At 44.1% G+C, this 17694-nt stretch overlaps 2 protein-coding genes across 4 annotated transcripts; one reads left to right on the top strand and one right to left on the bottom strand.

Annotated features, from left to right (window-relative positions):
• Positions 1 to 463: 463 nt before the first annotated feature.
• On the bottom strand, positions 464 to 813 carry LOC116747773 (reactive oxygen species modulator 1-like). Its single transcript, XM_032620311.1, has one exon. It carries the CDS (start codon positions 783 to 785, stop codon positions 546 to 548), a length of 240 nt encoding a protein of 79 aa, XP_032476202.1. The 5' UTR covers positions 786 to 813; the 3' UTR covers positions 464 to 545.
• A 6637-nt stretch (positions 814 to 7450) lies between these two features.
• On the top strand, positions 7451 to 13354 carry RPS4X (ribosomal protein S4 X-linked). 3 transcript variants are annotated; one of them, XM_032620598.1, is made up of 7 exons: positions 7451 to 7524; positions 8489 to 8566; positions 9293 to 9473; positions 9869 to 9966; positions 11356 to 11527; positions 12455 to 12612; positions 13174 to 13354. In XM_032620598.1, the coding sequence occupies exons 1-7, from the start codon at positions 7522 to 7524 to the stop codon at positions 13273 to 13275; spliced, it is 792 nt and encodes a 263-aa protein (XP_032476489.1). In that variant the 5' UTR covers positions 7451 to 7521; the 3' UTR covers positions 13276 to 13354. The 3 variants fall into 3 exon arrangements, with proteins under 3 accessions (XP_032476489.1, XP_032476491.1, XP_032476492.1); XM_032620601.1 differs by having other exon boundaries at positions 7522 to 7598; positions 9384 to 9473; XM_032620600.1 differs by having other exon boundaries at positions 7460 to 7524; positions 8489 to 9473.
• The last annotated feature ends 4340 nt before the right edge of the window (positions 13355 to 17694 follow it).

The raw sequence follows: 17694 nt of genomic DNA, 5'->3' as shown, positions 1-17694 counted from the left end.
TATGGAAAACAATTTGGCAGTTCCTCAAAAACTTAAACATAGAACTACCATATGATCCAGCAATTCTGCTTCTAGGTATAGACCCAAAAGAAATGAGAGAAGCAACTCAGATACTTGTACACCAATGTTTATTGCAACAGTATTCATAATATCCAAAAGGTGGAAACAATCCGTGTCCATCAACAGAGAATGGACAAACTGCAGTGTATACAAGCAATGGAATATTATTCAGACTTAAAAAGCAGTGAATGTGGGATAGGGAGGGTGGGAGGGAGGGAGACGCAAGAGGGAAGAGATATGGGAACATGTGTATATGTATAACTAATTCACTTTGTTATAAAGCAGAAACTAACGCACCATTGTGAAGCAATTATACTCCAATAAAGACGTAAAAAAAAAAAGCAGTGAAATTCTGAAACATGCTACAATACGGATGAACCTTGAAAACTTTTTTTTTTTTTCAGAATAATCAGACTTGTTTTATTATAGTACATGGGCTGGGAATGATGGGAGGGGGTGGATGTTGTGGGCAACCACTGCCCTGATTAGCACCGGATGCCCATCCCAATGGCCATGAATGTGCCAAAGGCGCCGCCACTCTGCATCATGGTTTTCCCGATGCCGCCCATCAGCTCCCGACCCCGCATTCCGATCCTGAGACAGGAAAAGGTGCCGAAGAGCGCCCCGGCTGCCATGCCCATGGCGCAACCCATCACAAAGCCCATCTTCACGCGGTCGAAGCAGCTTGGCTGTGACTGTCCATAGGGGCCCACGGCCACCGGCATCTTGTTCGCGCCTCAGTCGCTCAGCTCTACGTCTCGAACCTTGAAAACTTTATGCTAAGTGAAATAAGCCAGATACAAAAGGACAAATATTTTATGATTCCACTTATATAAGATACTTAGAATAGGCAGATTCACATAGAGAAAGTAGAATAGAGGTTACAAGGAGTTTAGGAGAAGGGGGGAAAGGGGAACTACTGCTTAAGGGGTACAGAGTTTCTGTTTGGAAAGATGAAAAGGTTCTGAAAATGAATAATGGTGATGATTTCACAACATGGTGAATGTATTTTTTAAAAAAACCTATTCAAGTATAGTTGATTTACAATGTTGTGTTAGTTTCTGGTGTACAGTAAAGTGATTCAGTTATATATATATATATTCCTTTTCATATCCTTTTCCATTATAGGTTATTACAAGATTTTGAATATATTTCCCTGTGCTATACAATAGGACCTTGTTGTTTATCTATTTTATATATAGTAGTTTGTATCTGCTAATCCCAAGCTCCTAATTTATCCCTCATCCCACTTTTCCCCTTTGGTAACCATAAGTTTCTTTTTAATGTCTCTGAGTCTGTTTCTGTTTCAGAAATAAGTTCATTTGTATCATATTTTAGATTCCACATATAAGTGATATGATATGATAGTTGACTTTCTCTGTCTGACTTACTGCACTTAGTATGATAATCTCTATCTAGGTCCATCCATGTTGCTGCAAATGCTATTATTTCATACTTTTTTTATAGGTGAGTAATATTACATTGTCTATATGTACCACATCTTCTTTATCCATTCATCTGTTGATGGACATTTAGGTTGCTTCCATGTTTTGGCTATTGTAAACAGTGCTGCTGTGAACATTGGGGTGCATGTATCTTTTCGATGTGAATGTATTTAATACCACTTAAATGTACATTTTATTTTTGTTTGTTTGTTTGTTTTATGTTTTCACCGCGCTGAGCAGCATGTGGGATCTTAGTTCCCTGACCAGAGATCAAACCCATGCCCCCTGCAGTAGAAGCATGGAGTCTTAACAACTAGACCACCAGGGAAGTCCCCTAAAAGTACGTTTTAAAATGGTCAAGGTGGTAAATCTTATGTATAGTTTACCCCAATAAAAAAAATAAATTAAAGACTGATCTTAACATATGTTGGTGAGGATATGGAGTAACTGAAACACTGTTCATGGGAATGTAAAATAATACAACCTCTTTGGAAAACAGTTTGGCAATTTTTTCAAAAAGTTAAACATGCATCTACCATATGACCTAGCCATTCCACTTGTAGGTATTCACCAAGAGAAATAAAAACATTTGTTCATAAAAAGACTTGTATAGAAATGTTCATAGCAGCTTTATCTGTAATTGCCCCAAACTGGGAACAACCCAAATGTCTATCCAAAGGTGAATGGATAAATTAATTGTGGTATACACACATATATCCGTGTGTATATGTATATATACATAAATGTACTATATGATATATACAATGAGGTACTATTCAGCAATAAAAAGAATAAACTATTGATGCATGCAACAACATGGATGAATTTCAAAATAATTATGCTGAGTGAAAGATGCTAGACAGGGCTTCCCTGGTGGCACAGTGGTTGAGAGTCCGCCTGCCGGTGCAGGGGACACGGATTCGTGCCCCGGTCTGGGAGGATGATCCCACATGCCGCGGAGCGGCTGGGCCCGTGAGCCATGGCCGCTGAACCTGCACATCCAGAGCCTGTGCTCTGCAACGGGAGAGGCCACAACAGTGAGAGGCCCGCGTACGGCAAAAAAATAAAAATAATAATAATAAATAAAAAAGATGCTAGACAAAAAAAATAGAGTACAGACTAGAAGATTTCCATTTATGCAAAATTCTAGAAAATGCAAATTAATCAATAGTGACAGAAAGCAGATCAGCAGTTGCCTGGGAGTGCAGGGGGAGGAGCTGGAGTGAGGGGTTACAATGAGACATGAGGAAACTTGGGGCTGATGAAATTTCACTATCTTAGTTGTGATGATGTTTGCATTGGGTGTATACGCACATCAAAATTTGTCAAACTGTATACTTTAAATATATGCCATTTATTGTATGTCAATTATTCCTCAATAAAGCTATTGAAAAAAAATAAGTTTCAGAAGGAAGTAGCCAGAAGTGGTCAGGAGGGAATTGGAGCACTAATTCATTGACTGAGTCACTATGTCCTATGCATTTGATACATCATCTCTAATTCTTACAACAAACTGAGAAGTAAGTACGGTTATCCCTATTTTCCAGATAAGGCATCTGTGGTTCAGAGAGATTAAGCCATTTGCTCAAGGGCACACAGAGATAGATTTAAACTGTGCTCTTTCCATTCTGCCTCACTGTCTCCCAGCAATGTGAGAAAGTGAGGAGAAGGCTGTGCTGGTTCATCGACTGCTGACAGTAAGTTGATCAGGGAATCTGAGGCATGAAAGGTTACTCTTTAAGATGGAGAGTGAAGGGCTTGGACCGCTCCACTCTTGGTGTGACTTATGAACATGAACCACTCATACACATAACTTCCCTCTGGCAATCTGGGACAGGATGCTGGGGATGTACATCTCAGTTCCCTACTCACCATGCACTACATGATTTCATTTATGAAATGCTAAAGCAGTTCTTACAAAACAATGGAGAAAACAAAGATCATTCAATATATTACAGTGAGAAAATTGATTCGACATTTGGGGAAAAACTAGATTTTTTTCAGTTTATCTTTTATTCTATTTATCTTTATCAACCCCAAGTTGATAAAGAATTAAATACATGTTATTAAATAGAATTGAGTATTTAGCAGATCTTTGAACTGAGGGTAACCTTCTAAGCTTTGAAATGACGAGAAGAAATTACAGGAGAAAAGATCAACAGATCTGGCTATATAAAATTTTGAGACTTTGTACATAGAAAAATATAACCAAAAGGAAAGTAACTAATTGGTAAAAATATCTGCCTCAAATATGACAAAAGATGAATTTCTGTGATCTATAAAGCACTCATGCAAATTGATCAGAAAAACACATCCCTCAGGGACTTCCCTGGTGGTCCAGTGGTTAAGACTCCAAGTTCCCAATGCAGGGGGCCTGGGTTCCATCCCACATGCCACATCTAAAGATCCCGCATGCCGCAACTAAAGATCCCACATGCCGCAACTAAGACACAGTGCAGCCAAATAAATACATAAATATTTTTTTAAAAACACGTCCCCTAAAGATTAATGGGCAGAGATACTTCACACAAGGGGTAATGGAACGAGTAAAGAAGTGTATGGCAAAATGTTTAACCTCACTAGTGATTTTTTTGAAGTGCAAATTAAAACAATTATGTTAGTAAAAGTTAAAAATAAGTGATTGCCAGGCTGACACGAGTATAGTAAAACTGCAAGGATGCTCTGAGGAAGGTTTTTGGCAATACACATACACCACTATCAAAGTATTCAGACTCTTAACACAGTGCTGCCTTTCCAACAGCTACTGCCAACCACTCCCGTGGACTAAGCATAGATGTACCAGTTCTCCCAAATGGGAGTCTCCAGCCAAGACCATATACCTGAGCTCAGACTTGTGTCTATAAAACATCTCCAGTTGGTGCCCCCTCCCCCTCAGTAGTTCCCAGTGAATGTACCACTGAGTCACCAAGCCAGAAACCTGGGAATCATCCTAATTACCTCCTTGTCCCTCACCCCTGCACGAACGTCATTTCCCAGTCAGATCCTGCCAATACTCCATCTGCAATGTCTTTTGAATTTCCCCCCTCCTCCTCCTCCTCCTCCCCACAATCACAGACCTGGGTCCCACCCTTCTGTTTCTTGCTTGTGTTGTTGAAACAGCCCTGGCCCATCTCCTCCAAGCCACTCACACTTCCTTCAAACCATTCTACAAGGAGCAGTCAGAGTTATCTTTCTAAAGCACAAAGCTGATCCCATCCTCTTTAAAATCTTTCAGCGGCTCCCCATTGTCTACCTACAGGTTAAAGTCCAAATTCTTAAGATTTAACAGCCCTTCGTGTTCCAAACTGCCTCGCCCCCATCTTTCCTCTGAAGATCTTCTCCTGGCTTTCCGTCCCCTCCTCCCAGCCTGCCTCTCCCATTGTAATGTGAATTCCTTGAGAGCAGGAACTAGATCTTAATTATCTCTATTTCCCTGGCTCATAATACAGAGCTTGACACAGAGTAGGCACTCAATAAATGTTGGGTGAAGGAATGGTTTTATTCTAAGGTAATCATTCCACTGAAGGAAAAAGCCATATAAAGGAAACTGTTCTCTGTAGCAACATTCATAATAAAGAAAAGGTACAAAAAACTAAATGTTCAACAATAAAGAACTTTTATTAATTATGGGATATCCATTTAATGGAATATGATGCAGCTGTTAAAATACTCATTATGAAGATTATGTAGCAACTCAGAAAGTTTTTATAATATAATAAAAGCAGAATACAAAATAGTCTGTACGCTAGGCCTAAAATTATGTAAAAGTATGCATGCACACAAACTGATCAGAATGAGAACAGGAACAGGAACAAATGAATACAGATGATGTGTTTAGGGTGTTTGGGGAGGTACTGTTTTGTGATTTTCTTAGCTCTTTCCCAATTCCCTTTATTGTTGTTAGAATGTCATTTGTCCATAAATACAAATTGACAGAGAAAAAAATATACTGAAAATGCTTTGATTCCGTCAAGTCCTTTGACAAGCTGTGGTACAAAAACAAACCAACCACTGACCTGGGAGGCAAGAGACAAGCCTCCCTACCCCATCCCCCACTCCCAGCTAGCTGTGTGATCTTAAGTAAGATCTGCAGCTCTAACCAGACATTTTTCCTATCCTCTCAAGCTGAAGTCCCATGGTCTTTCCTCACTCCCAAGTGAACCCCCATCATATCTGTTGGCTGCACCACCATCTTTCCAATGCCCTCAGACTGAATACCTCAAAATGCACCTTCTATTGTCTCATCATCTTCTCTCTCTAATCCCCGCCTCCAATCAATTGCCCCTTCTTGCTAATAATCATCTATAGCATGCTTTACTATGGATCTAGTTTTAGACAAAGAGGAGTCCCTGCCCTCCTAGTGAATACTGTCTGATTGAAAAGAGCCAACCATTTTTTTTCTCTCTTGCTTCTCTGCAGACTGCTGGGGGATGAAGTGGAGGGCAGAGACGGAGACATGTAAAATGGAACCTCCTCGGTTAGGAGCTTGACCCATGGTGGGAGGAGGTCAGGCAGAGGCTGGATGCTCTCAGGGATAGTACAGTGAGACTTGGCACAATGAGTGGGATGTTGACTCAGTTTGTTCATTCAACAAGTATTTACCAAGTGCTGGACATAGCACTAAGCTCTCTGTTAGGTGGCAAAGGTGAATTAAGCAGGCTCTTTCATGGAGATACTCACAGTCTAGTGGAGGATAGACGAGGAGTTTGAACTGAGGGCTCTGGGACAGACGAATGTGGGATTCACCCTGCCTGAGGGGACCCGGGGCTCACAGAGCCAGAGGGACCTGAGCTGTATGCATCTCCAAGGCTGACAAGTGGGATTAGGTGCCCAGGAAGGGGGTTCGGCTATTCATGGCAGTTCCAAGCTGAGGGATCATCGGGTCCACAGGCAGGAGGCTTGAAAGAGGCGGCTTTGCCAGAGCAGTAATACCTTGGAGTGGCTTAAGCTTTGAGGTTTGGGATAGGGTAAGGGAGCAATGGGTGTCTGGGTGCAGGAGGCAGGAGGTGACGGGCAGAGGGACCTGAGGGGCTAGGCAGGAGGCCCAAGGGCAGTTTCAAAGTAGGGAAATCACAGGATCGGATCTAAGTTTTAGTTAGATAGCTGGATGGTCTCTAATGTTCCCTCTCGTCCCTGAGACTTTATGGTAAGTGCTAAATGCGTTGTACAGAAATCAAGGGGCAGAGTTCAAGCAGAGATCCTACCCTCCCACCCCTTACACTCCACCCCCTCGGTAATCTGCAGAGAAGGGAGAGAAAAAAATATTGATTCTTCCCAACTTACAGTATGGGCAGGTTGACTGGCTTGAAGGAACTTGGAAGAAGAAGCAGACAAGATATATGTTTAAGAAATAATATTAGATATTCATTTCAATGTATTCTTTTTCAAATTTTATTTATTTATTTGAAGTATAGTAGATTTACAAAATTGTGTTAGTTTCTGGAGTACAGCAAAGTGATTCAGATATATATATATATACACATATATATGTATATGTGTATATATATATATATATATATATATATATTCCTTTTCAGATTCTTTTCCTTTACAGTTTGTTACAAGATATTGAACTTAGTTCCCTGTGCTATACAGTAGGACCTTATTCATGTCAATGTATTCTATTGATTATATGATCATGTATATGTGGACCTTAAGTAGCCTCACTTTGCCCTCTCCTTAAAGACAGGGAGCTTGTCTAGCTCATCTTTGTTTGTCCAGCACCCCACACAGAATCAGGCGCCCCAGAGGCGCTCGGGAAACACTGGACGGGGGAGGGCGGAAAGGGAGGGAGGAATTCGCCCTTGGGAGACACCCCTTTTTCGGCAGCTGTTCCCAAGCCCCGGACCTCTGACCTCCCACCAGCAGGTGGCAAGATAGCGTCCCCGCGCGCCGTGAAAAGGCGGAGCTCGGCGGAGCTGGGCGGAGCGTCCGAAGCCCCGGCGCGCGCAGCCGTGCACCCTCTTTTCTCTGCGATCCGGAAGTAGGTGGGCCTCTTTCCGTGCCTAGCGCAGCCATGGTAAGGCAGCTTCTTTGCGAGCTCTTGGGACTCATCAGCCTCCATCCTCCAAGGGCTGGGGCTACCAGGGGCTGGTCAGGCGGAGGCGAAGGGAGAGCGATTGGTGGGGTGGGCCCAGGGGTGCTCGCGGGCTAGGGCGAACACCGGCTGTTGGCGATGGGTGGTTGGGGGATGATCGGTTCGGCTGGCGGGAAGGCCTCGGTCTCCCGGCCGGCCACACCCGATCACGCATCATGCGGCCCTGGGAGGAGCGTCTTGCTTACCAGGCTGGAGCCCCGGGTGGGCCCAGAGGACAGACGTCGGGCCCGGGGAGGGTGGAGAGTTTTTCCGTCGTGTTTTTGGTACGGCCTGACTTTACGTAGTGTGGCCAGTAAGCCTCTGTATACGGCATTAAAAAGGTTTCCTTCTGCATTTTAAGGTGAAAAGTGATCTCACCTTTAGAGTTTGAGTAAGCCACTGTTGGCACGTGGTTGTGCTGAGGTCAGATTAAGTCTCGCATCTAACACTTTAAAACCTGACATATTTCGAGAAATTGTCTGTTTGATAAGTAGAAGCACAGATTCTGGTCAGTTTCTGTTGCTGGCTGGCTGTGTGCCAGGAGGTCCAACCCCCCCCCCCCCCCGGCTATTTCACCAGCATAATGTCCTAGTAAAAACAGCCTCTAGAAGCATATGCACTTTTAAGTGGTAACATAAATAATTGGGAAAATTGTTCTGAAAGACAGTTAACGTTCTCTGTACAATGAGAAGGCTGGTTGCAGTTTGTGAAACCTACAGTATTCTGCTGTATACTATGTATACATTTGCTTCTCTGCCTTTAATCACGGCCCTGTGCTTTTTACATTGTCCACATTTTGCTGAAGAGGGAACAGATGCTGGTCTTTAGAGAATAGTTGTAGCTGTGTAAACTGTTCTTGAAAAGACCTGAAACTCTTTAACAGTATTAAAATCGAAAACTCCTTCAGGCTCGTGGTCCCAAGAAGCACCTGAAGCGCGTAGCAGCTCCAAAGCATTGGATGCTGGATAAACTGACTGGTGTGTTTGTAAGTATCTTTATATTGTAAGCATGTTTCTTGTGTTGTAAGTATCTTAAGGGACGTGTCTTTTACAGTTTTTATCCAGATATGATTGATGTATTTAAGGGACACACTCTATACTGCGCCTTTATGTGTTAGGCATCCCTGATTACTGTATCCTGAGTTACTCTCTTCTTAAGGGCCCTGTGTTATCTAGCTGTGCCCCACCTCTTACCTAATAATTCTGTGCCTCATTTCTTCCACATACCACATGTATGCAGGACCTCAAATGTTCTTAACGGGCCTGGTCCTCTGAAAGGAAAATGCTGTAAAACTTTAAAGGTCTGGAATAGTTTTGCACACTTTGAATACCTCTTGTTTACCCCAATTGGGGGGGGGGGCGGGTGATAGTCTGGTGAATCTCAGGACTTGAGGGGTAGTTTGAGTGAATCCCACCAATAGTTTAAGATAACTTTTTTTTTTCTGCACTGTGTCTTCGTGGCTGTGCATGGGCTTTTTCTAGTTGCAGCGAGCAGGGACTACTCTTGGTTGCAGTGCGTGGGCCCAATAGTTGTGGCTCGCGGGCTCCAGAGCACAGGCCCAGCAGCTGTGGTGCACGGGCCCAGTTGCTCCATGGCACATGGGATCCTCCCGGACCAGGGCTCGAACCCATGTCCCCCTCATTGGCAGGCAGACTCTCAACCACTGCGCCACCAGGGAAGCCCTAAGATAACTTTTAAAATCATTTTACAGGCTCCTCGTCCATCTACCGGTCCTCACAAGCTGAGGGAATGTCTCCCCCTAATTATTTTCCTAAGGAACAGACTTAAATATGCCCTAACAGGAGATGAAGTAAAGAAGATCTGCATGCAGCGTTTCATTAAGATTGATGGCAAGGTCCGCACTGATATAACCTACCCTGCTGGTTTTATGGGTAAGTGGTTAATGGTGGGCACTTGGTGCTCCTTGATTTTTTTTTTCCTTGATTTTTTTTTTTTTTTTTTTAATCTCCCTCTCTAAAGTGGTGGGCTTTTTCGGTCTCAGAAATAAAGCATGACTTTCCCTCTCAAGAGTTTTACTTCCATATTGTAGGGCTGCAAATCATAAATCATTTCTCAAAACCAAATTTCAATTCACTTCAGATTTTACGGGTCATAAAAACAGGATTTTGAAACATAAAAGATTAGCCATCATTGATCTTAGGAATCCTTGTTAATATTCGAAATGGGAAGCATACGGGGTTTTTTTTCCCTTATAGTGTGGTTATTGTTCAGCATGGGGTTACTGGGGGTCACTATAGTAACCTTAGTTATTACCATTTGATATCAGATGTCATCAGCATTGACAAGACTGGAGAGAATTTTCGTCTGATCTATGACACCAAGGGTCGCTTTGCTGTTCATCGTATTACACCTGAGGAGGCCAAGGTGAGTGTTGTAAGCAGGCTGGGCCTTCGTTTAGTAAAAGTACTGGATTCTAAGTTATTAAGTACATGGACTGATCGATCCATTGTGGTGAGGTAGGTAGATTAGAATTACTCATAATCTTATACCTGGAAACAGCCAGTCAAGTTAACATCCTTACCAGAGTGCTTTTTTTTTTTTTTTTTTTTTTTTTTTTTTTTTTTTTTTGCGGTACGCGGGCCTCTCACTGTTGTGGCCTCTCCCGTTGCGGAGCACAGGCTCAGCGGCCATGGCTCACGGGCCCAGCTGCTCCGCAGCATGTGGGATCTTCCCGGACTGGGACGTGAACCCGGGTCCCCTGCATCGGCAGGCGGACTCTCAACCACTACGCCACCAGGGAAGCCCCAACAGAGTGCTTTTTATGGCAGAAATGAATTCTAGCTGAGCAGTGACTTCTGCTTGCCTTTTTTTGAGGCAAGGAGAGTGATTCCTAGGAACATTTGAGTATCTGAAGTATGGGTCCTTTAAGGATAAAGGGCCAGAAAACCAATATCTAGTTCAATCCTACTGGCCCTTTGTCTAGCTTTACTCTGGGGAGGGGAAAGGTATTAGTGGAGGGGACCAATAACCCTCGGGGCACTAGTTTGAGGTAACTCAAAAAAGGTTACAGACATTGATTATTTAATCCAGTTTGTTGTGATGGTTTTATGCAAAAGTTCATGGCTTCTTGAATTATTGGCTGTAAGTGAAGGTTAATTCAATTGGATGAATCAGCTAATTTCCTTAGCTACCTTGTTACCAGCAGGCTGGAGGGCACGTCCATTGGCATCAAGGTGATTTGATTTACTTAAAGGATGTCTTGGAGTGAAATGCTTTGTGAAATTGTTGATTAGATGAACTGGTAATACAATTGCAATTTGTGAGACAAAACTCAATTGTGATGTAGAGGGAGCCATTAAGAGGCACTTGTTAGCTGTCTGGGTGAGTTGGAGGGAAGAATTCAGATGCCCCTTGAGGCTTAAACGGCCTGGGGAAGGGGAGGTGATTTGCATTGGAGCGGGGAGGAAATGGTGATCATCCCTCCACCTGGGCGTTTGAGGTTGTGAGGCCTTAAGTGCTTTGAACTTTTAACCTTGGGGGTGATGCAGCAGTACAGAGGAAATACATAATAAGAAATAGGAAGGCTAGCCTAGAAGGGGGCAGTGTGCAAGATGAATTTATGGGGGAGTGGGAAGAAAAGTCAGGGACCCCATTATTCAGCTGCAGCTCAGGAAACAGGCTGTTCTGTGTGGGGGCTGGTACCTTCAGCTGCTGGTTGCACCTTTAAGCTGGTGATTTGTGGCTTTGAAAGAACTGTACTCTGGAACATAGTGCATGTGAGCTAGACTAATGTGGGTAACCCATGTGTTTCAGTATAAGTTATGCAAAGTGAGAAAGATCTTTGTGGGGACAAAAGGAATCCCTCATCTGGTGACCCATGATGCTCGCACCATCCGCTACCCTGATCCCCTCATCAAGGTGAATGACACCATTCAGATTGATTTGGAGACTGGCAAGATTACTGATTTCATCAAATTTGACACTGGTAAGCAGGCTGTGCTACATAAGCATTCTCTTTAAAGGCCAGACATAAGAGCTGTTCTTTACTTTTATTTTTAAGTTAATTTAATCAAGCCCTATGACTTGCGCAGGGCCTGGGTACAGGGTTTTGTTTGGCGTTTTGGGGGCTGGAGGCGATTCTGATGTGCGCCTAGTTAGCAACAAAAGCTAGATGTCTTTTGTTGATGTAGTAACGGATTGGGAAGGAGGCAACTCTTAGTTTTAAGAAATGTTCAGAGAATCTGTAAACCCTTATGGTGTCTCATTTCGGCATGGCTTTGTGGTGGCAATGAGGGTTAGAGAGACGAATATGTCCTGAATTGTGGGCAGGGAAGTCAGCTAAGAATGTTTTCAGTGGGGAGTTGTGAGAAGCTGTGAACAGGTAACTGCTCCAATGCCCAGGTGTATGGTTTTTTTACCTTGGGGATCCAAGTGCTTAGAATATTCTGTGTGGCAGAGATGAGGTCTTGTATAACATGTTCTCAGGTCTGCTCCAGATCTCAAAAGCCTCCCCATCCATGGAAGTGGCTTGAGGGCTGGGCGGGGAAGTCTAACAAAAAAGCAGAACAAACTTAATTAAGATAACAGCCCTTTGTAATGCTGTCATCATCCCCTATATCTGTTCACAACAGTAGCAGAGAATTGTGCCTTGGAGGAACAGCAATAGTCCAGGCAAGACATGGTAAGGACCTAGTGAGGTGGGTGCAGTGGAGTTTATTACATTTATTAGCTGTACAGGAAGGATAGGGGAAATCTTAAAAGAGGGCCCTGAGAGTTCCAGCTTGGGTAACAGATCCATGGAAGTGAATTCAACTGGGAAAAAAAGATTAACTTTGTTGCAGACCTGTCTCTCATTCACTACACAAGGCATGGTTCCTTGCTCTGAGCAGATTGTCTGTTCCTTCCTGCCTAGGTAACCTGTGCATGGTGACTGGAGGTGCTAACCTGGGAAGAATTGGTGTGATCACTAACCGGGAGAGGCATCCTGGTTCTTTTGATGTAGTTCATGTGAAAGATGCCAACGGCAATAGCTTTGCCACCCGGCTCTCCAACATTTTCGTTATTGGCAAAGTAAGTCTGGGTCTCTCTGTCTTCTGCCTAGTCCAGAGAAACCTGTACAATGCGGGTACTGGCTGGGATTGCAGTGCCTGGCTCCTGCTGGCTCTGCTGAACCTAGTGTAAAGCCTCCTCTGGGATAGGGCTCACAACAGGGCTGAGGCAGATCTGTGCGTTTTCAGTGTCAGAATCAGCGGCGGACCAGTTCACACCTGGGTTGGTGGAAAGTGCCAGTAAATGGGATGAATATGCCTTATAGTTAGGTTCTTTAATTTGTGCCTGTGTTGGGGCGGGGGGGGTGCTTTTTGGAACTGATGCTTGGCCTTGGGCACTATTTCAGTACTTCTGAGACTAATTATGAAGGGCATTGTAGTTTGCATCTACAGATACGGGCAACAAGTTTAAAGTGGATATTTCTGATAAACCAGCATCAAAGTGTCTTAAGACTGCCTGACTGTTGCTGAGTGTTTTCACAGACAGGCTTCTCTGTTCCTCTAGATGAGAAGACAAATGTAGCATGTGCCAACCTCTTGATGGTGTGTAGCAGGTTTTGATTCTCCTTGTTTTCTCCTCCAGGGCAACAAACCGTGGATCTCTCTTCCTCGTGGAAAGGGTATCCGCCTTACCATTGCTGAGGAGAGAGACAAGAGACTGGCAGCCAAACAGAGCAGTGGATAAAATGATCTCTAAGTGATGTGATTGAGAAAGTCCTTGTACTTAGAAATAATGCTACATAATTAAAAGCCTTTTTAGTGTTTGTTGTGGTTTGGGTTTGGGTTTGTTCGTTGGCTTTGATTTACATTTTCTTTTCTACTTTATAACATGAAAAGTAGATTGAATTTTCAGGCGGGCTTGGGCATTCTGGGATGTGAATCTGTGTCTCCTATAGGCCGGGCCTGGGTGGTGGTGGGAGGGAGAAGACATCAAACTTGGCAAAGAAGGAGCAGCAAGTAACTGAAGAATAGAGAGAGCCAGGGAAGCCCATAAGGCCAAGCTCCCTTACTTGGCTGGGACCTCATTTACCCTGTTCTCTTAGCCTTTTTTAAAGAAATGATTGCCCTCTTTGGTCTTCATTGCACTACCCATACACAAGCCTGGCTCATCTGTTTTTCCCACGTCTGTGTCCAGCTTTGGATACAGATCAGTATAGAGTTATGGGCTCTTGATGTTGCAAAGCAATGCACTTGCTTGGACTTAGTCCTCTATCATTCTCCAGCTGCCACAGCATTCAGTCCTCAGTTCCATTCCTTAGGATTGCAAAACCATGTTTGCTTGCCAGTCTCAAGAAGAGGTGCCCCTGATGCAAAGGGCCAGCTGTTTAGATCTGTTCCTCATTTTAAGCCCTGGGTCTCTTACAACAGTGTCAGTTACCCTGCAGTGTGATAACAACCAGCTCTCCTTCCTGTTACCCTACAATGTGCGTCTTCCAGCTAAGAACAAAAACCACCTTGGCCTCCTATAGCAGGGCTTTTCAATCTTCATACTATTGGGCCAGATAACTTGTGGGTGGCTGCCCTGTGTATTGTGGGATGTTGAACAGCATCTCTGGCCTCTGCCCACCAGACTGTTAACAGCATGCCCTTCTGTTCTTCCCTGTTGTGATAACCAGAAACTGACTTGAGCCATAGCCAGATCCCCCATGGGAGCAAAATTGCCCTGTGTTAAGAACCACTGCCCTCAAGATCTCACCATCACCTTCATTTAACATCTTATTGCAGACCACTTAATCTCCCTTGCCCCTCATGGCAGGATTTGGAGTGAAAAACAGTTGTTTTGGACATCTTCCTCCATCTGAGGCATGATGAACCTGTGAAATCATTGCACATTAAACTGGGCATGTCTAATGGTCATCTCTGGTGCCCAGGCCTGTGGTCCAGTGGATGAGGAAGCCTGTTGAGCTGTGGCTTGGGACGGCGTCTCCACTGCTGGCTGCATCCTGGGCTTGGAGTCAAGCAGTAGAATACTGGTCTTGCCAAAGAACTGAGCAACATACAAACTAGTCAGCAAAAGTAGGATGCATGCCCAGATGTCTCCCAAGCCCAGGTTTGACCCCACAGGGCATCTCTGCCTTCCATATTGCAGACTAAAGCACAATTGGCTGGGGCCACAGGACTGCTGCTTAAGCAGGAGAAAGGGAATTTCTGCAGAACTGGGTCCAGCCAAATCCAGTGGGAGAGGGGTGTGGAAGTGCCAGACACGTTATTTCAGCCTAATTCTCTTGCCAGGAGTGGAGCTTATCCAGAAAGGTAGTTACGATGAGGGGCCAGATTAGAAGTAATCTTTATGGTGCCCCTTGAGAAACAGGCAGGGAAGACTGAAAGGCTAGAGGGCAGGGGTCACTGAACGCTGGTGGATTCTTTTGCACTTTCTAGGTTTGTCCTGAGTCTTAGCAGATGATGTAAATGATTTGAATTTTAGCTAAGGAACCAAAGCAAATATGGGGGATGAAAGGCCTCCAAGTTGGTTCTTTCCACAAGTGCAGTGGTTTCCTAGATGCTGATTGGCCAGCCATCTTTTCCAAATGCGGAATTGGTGTATTTGGCTGCATTCTCTTCACATCACCAGAATTTTTTAAACATTTTAAGTTTATTTTGGTTATTTCTTAAGCTAGCATGGGGATTTTTTTTTTTTAAGGAACTAGTCCCAATGTGGGGGAAGATTTCCATCCTCATACCAAGTTGTATCGGTGGACTTAGCGAAAGCAGCCTGTATCATTAGAATGAGCTACAGTTTCCAGATATATGGCTTGAGTCTTTGTAGGCTTAAGAAGGCTTCCAATTTGATTCATAAAATCTTAGAGCTAGAGGGAATCTTAGAGATCATCTCAGCAGAAAGGCAGACAAATGGTCCCAAGATAAAACTGACTGAAGCAAGCAGAACTTCATTGGGTTTGGTTTGCTTCCCTTGTTCCTTTAGCAGACTGGGCCTCACGCTCCACTCAGGGCAGCACAGCACAGATTTGAATGAGAACGAGAATACAAACAGCTAGGACTTGTGTAGAACCTTATAGTTCTACAAGAGCCCTCTTGATTCTTTGAGATCCAAATCCTGTGTTGTTTCTAAACTAGACGTTAAAGAAGGGCCATAACCACCCCTCTGCCCCCTGACTCATGCCAATCAGCTCTATACAAAGTCTTTGCCATCTCATTTCACAGCAAATGCCGTCTTAACCAGCTACTCAAGTCAAACACTTTGGACTTGTCCTTGATTCTACTCCTTTTCTTATGTTCCACACATAATTTTATTAGAAAATTCTGTTGGTTCTACCTTCAAAATATATCCAGAGTCCACATTGGGTGATATTTAGGAATTACTGGTCATTTTTTAAATGATAATCATAAAGAGTCCTTATCTTTCTGTGACACATAATGAAGGGTTTGCAGAAGAAATGACAAGCAATCTGGAATTTGCTTTAAAATCATCTAGTGGGTGAGGAATATCAATGAAACAGGATTGACCATGTACTGATAATGTTGAAGCTGGGTGATGAGTACATGGGGTTCATTACACCAGTCACAACATTTCTGTATATGTTTCTTTTTTTCTTTTTCTTTTTTTTTTTTTTTGACTGCATTGGCTCTTCATTGCTGTGCATGGGGTTTCTCTGGTTGCGGCAAGCAGGGGCTACTCTTCATTGCGGAGCACGGGCTTCTCATTGTAGTGGCTTCTCTTGTTGCGGAGCACGGGCTTCCGTAGTTGCAGCACGTGGGCTCAGTAGTTGTGGGGCATGGGCTTAGTTGCTCCGCAGCATGTGGGATCTTCCCGGACCAGGGATTTATCTTTGGCTGTGTTGGGTCTTTGGTGCTGCGTGCGGGCTTTCTCTAGTTGCAGTGAGTGGGGGCTACTCTTTGTTGTGGTGCACGGGCTTCTCATTGCGGTGGCTTCTCTTGTAGCAGAGCACGGGCTCTAGGCGTGCAGACTTCAATAGTTGTGGCTCACAGGCTCAGTAGTTGTGGCACACGCGTTTAGTTGCTCCGCAGCATGTGGGATCTTCCCGGACCAGGGCTCAAACCCGCGTCCCCTGCATTGGCAGGCAGATTCTTAACCACTGCGCCACCAGGGCAGTCCCCTCTGTGTCCCCTCTGTATATGTTTGACATTTTTCACAATAAACTTACAAAGGGACAAAAAAATGGTAAGGTGTCTGCCCTCCCCCGGCCCCCAAACAATATCAGACCACTTCTCATCACCTGCATTGCTACTACCCTGGTCTGAGCCACCAACAACTCTGGCCTACATTATAGATTATAGCATTAACCCCTGACTGGCTTCCTGGCTTCCATCCTTACCTCCCTACAGTCTCAACCCAGCAGCCAGAGGAACCCTGTTTAAAGTGTATAAGTTAGGTCACTCCTCTGCTCAGAGGCCCCAGTGGCTCCGATCTCACTCAGACTAAAATCCACCGTCATCACAAGGCCCCATGAGGCCCCCTACAATCTGGCCTCTGACTTCTCCTACTACTCTCCCCCTGGATCAATCTGTGCCAGCCACTCTGGCCTCCTGCTGTTTATCTTTTGTTTGTTTCATTTTTGTTTTGTTTTGTTTAGTGTTTTGTTTCTCCTGCTGTTTCTTGAAAAAGAGAGGTACTCTCCTGTCTTAGCACCTTGCATGGACTCTATACAGCTAGCTTATATTATGAACTTTCAAATATATAGGAAAAGCCAAAAGAGTAGTACAGTGATCACCTGTATAGACACTAGCTAGATTCAATAATAGTTAACGTTTTGTCACATTTGCTTTATTTCTCTGTGTAGACATGTACACACACATACACACACACCTATTTTTCGAACCCTTCGAAAGTCAGTTGAAGACATCATGACCTTGAGTTCCTGGTGCCAAGAAATGTCAACTGCTGGCTCTCAGGGGCTCCACTCAAGGAGTTAATTTCCACGTTACCTTGGGTAACTGGACACCCAAGAGAGATGCTGTCTTTTCGGGGAGGACTTATCCATCCATCCGTCCTAAATCAGGGAAATCCGCTCATCTGCCCCAGGTTGTTGGGCCTGGAAAATTCCCCAAACCCAAAGATCAATCCTAAAGGCCAAAGAGAGAATGAAAAATGAAAAGGTTTGATTTGCTCAGGCAGGAGTTTGTG

The sequence above is a fragment of the Phocoena sinus genome, chromosome X (genome assembly GCF_008692025.1).
Source record: "Phocoena sinus isolate mPhoSin1 chromosome X, mPhoSin1.pri, whole genome shotgun sequence".
In the NCBI taxonomy this organism is placed as follows: domain Eukaryota; kingdom Metazoa; phylum Chordata; class Mammalia; order Artiodactyla; family Phocoenidae; genus Phocoena; species Phocoena sinus.
Note: the sequence above shows the minus strand (reverse complement) of the source record. Positions and strands in the feature narration are given on the sequence as shown.

Excerpts from the sequence above, each read along its gene's own strand:
- LOC116747773 (XM_032620311.1), bottom strand. The coding sequence starts at position 785 with ATGCCGGTGGCCGTGGGCCCCTATGGACAGTCACAGCCAAGCTGCTTC.
- RPS4X (XM_032620600.1), top strand. The coding sequence starts at position 9,173 with ATGGCACATGGGATCCTCCCGGACCAGGGCTCGAACCCATGTCCCCCT. Across the intron at positions 11,528-12,454 it reads TTTCATCAAATTTGACACTG|GTAACCTGTGCATGGTGACT; the intron begins GTAAGCAGGCTG and ends CTTCCTGCCTAG. Across the intron at positions 12,613-13,173 it reads ACATTTTCGTTATTGGCAAA|GGCAACAAACCGTGGATCTC; the intron begins GTAAGTCTGGGT and ends TTTCTCCTCCAG.